At 46.6% G+C, this 393-nt stretch overlaps 1 protein-coding gene across 4 annotated transcripts in view; it reads left to right on the top strand.

The window, feature by feature from the left end:
* The first annotated feature begins 170 nt into the window (after positions 1-170).
* LOC122324601 (mitochondrial basic amino acids transporter-like) overlaps positions 171-393 on the top strand; it is a 6,342-nt gene continuing 6,119 nt past the window's right edge. Inside the window, exon 1 of one of the 4 annotated variants that reach the window (XR_006247208.1) lies at positions 171-266. Coding sequence is in view for 1 of the 4 variants with exons in the window: in XM_043219136.1 (XP_043075071.1) it covers positions 177-266 (90 nt within the window). In the remaining 3 variants the exon portion in view is untranslated. The remainder of the gene's footprint in view (positions 267-393) is intronic. The other 3 variants (XR_006247207.1, XM_043219136.1, XR_006247206.1) reach the window with 3 other exon arrangements.

Raw genomic sequence — 393 nt, 5'->3', positions numbered from 1 at the left:
GAGCACGGAGCAGTCGGCAGATGATGATGACTTTAGGTTTGACTGTGATGTCCACGTCGATTGGTCAAACAGCTCTTGCCTCATGCACGAATGACGCAGGTGTCTTTCGCTCGCACGGGTCAAGGCCGGAGAGCTGCCCTCAAACTCGTATCTCAAACACATTGCATCACATCACGATGACGAGGTTAAAACGTCTCTCACTCTCGGTCGCTCCTGTTTCAGGTGCAGCAGGTGTTCTGGTCGGACATCCCTTTGATACGGTCAAGGTACGTCCGCTTCGATAAAACTCAGCAGAACTGAAGACTGAAAGCTGCTTTCTCTTAAAAATAAAGGCCCTTCACACTGCAAAAAGAGATTTTTTCCTTAATACATTTGTCTTGTTATATATATATA

Source organism: Puntigrus tetrazona, chromosome 20, assembly GCF_018831695.1.
Source record: "Puntigrus tetrazona isolate hp1 chromosome 20, ASM1883169v1, whole genome shotgun sequence".
NCBI lineage: Eukaryota > Metazoa > Chordata > Actinopteri > Cypriniformes > Cyprinidae > Puntigrus > Puntigrus tetrazona.
Note: the sequence above shows the minus strand (reverse complement) of the source record. Positions and strands in the feature narration are given on the sequence as shown.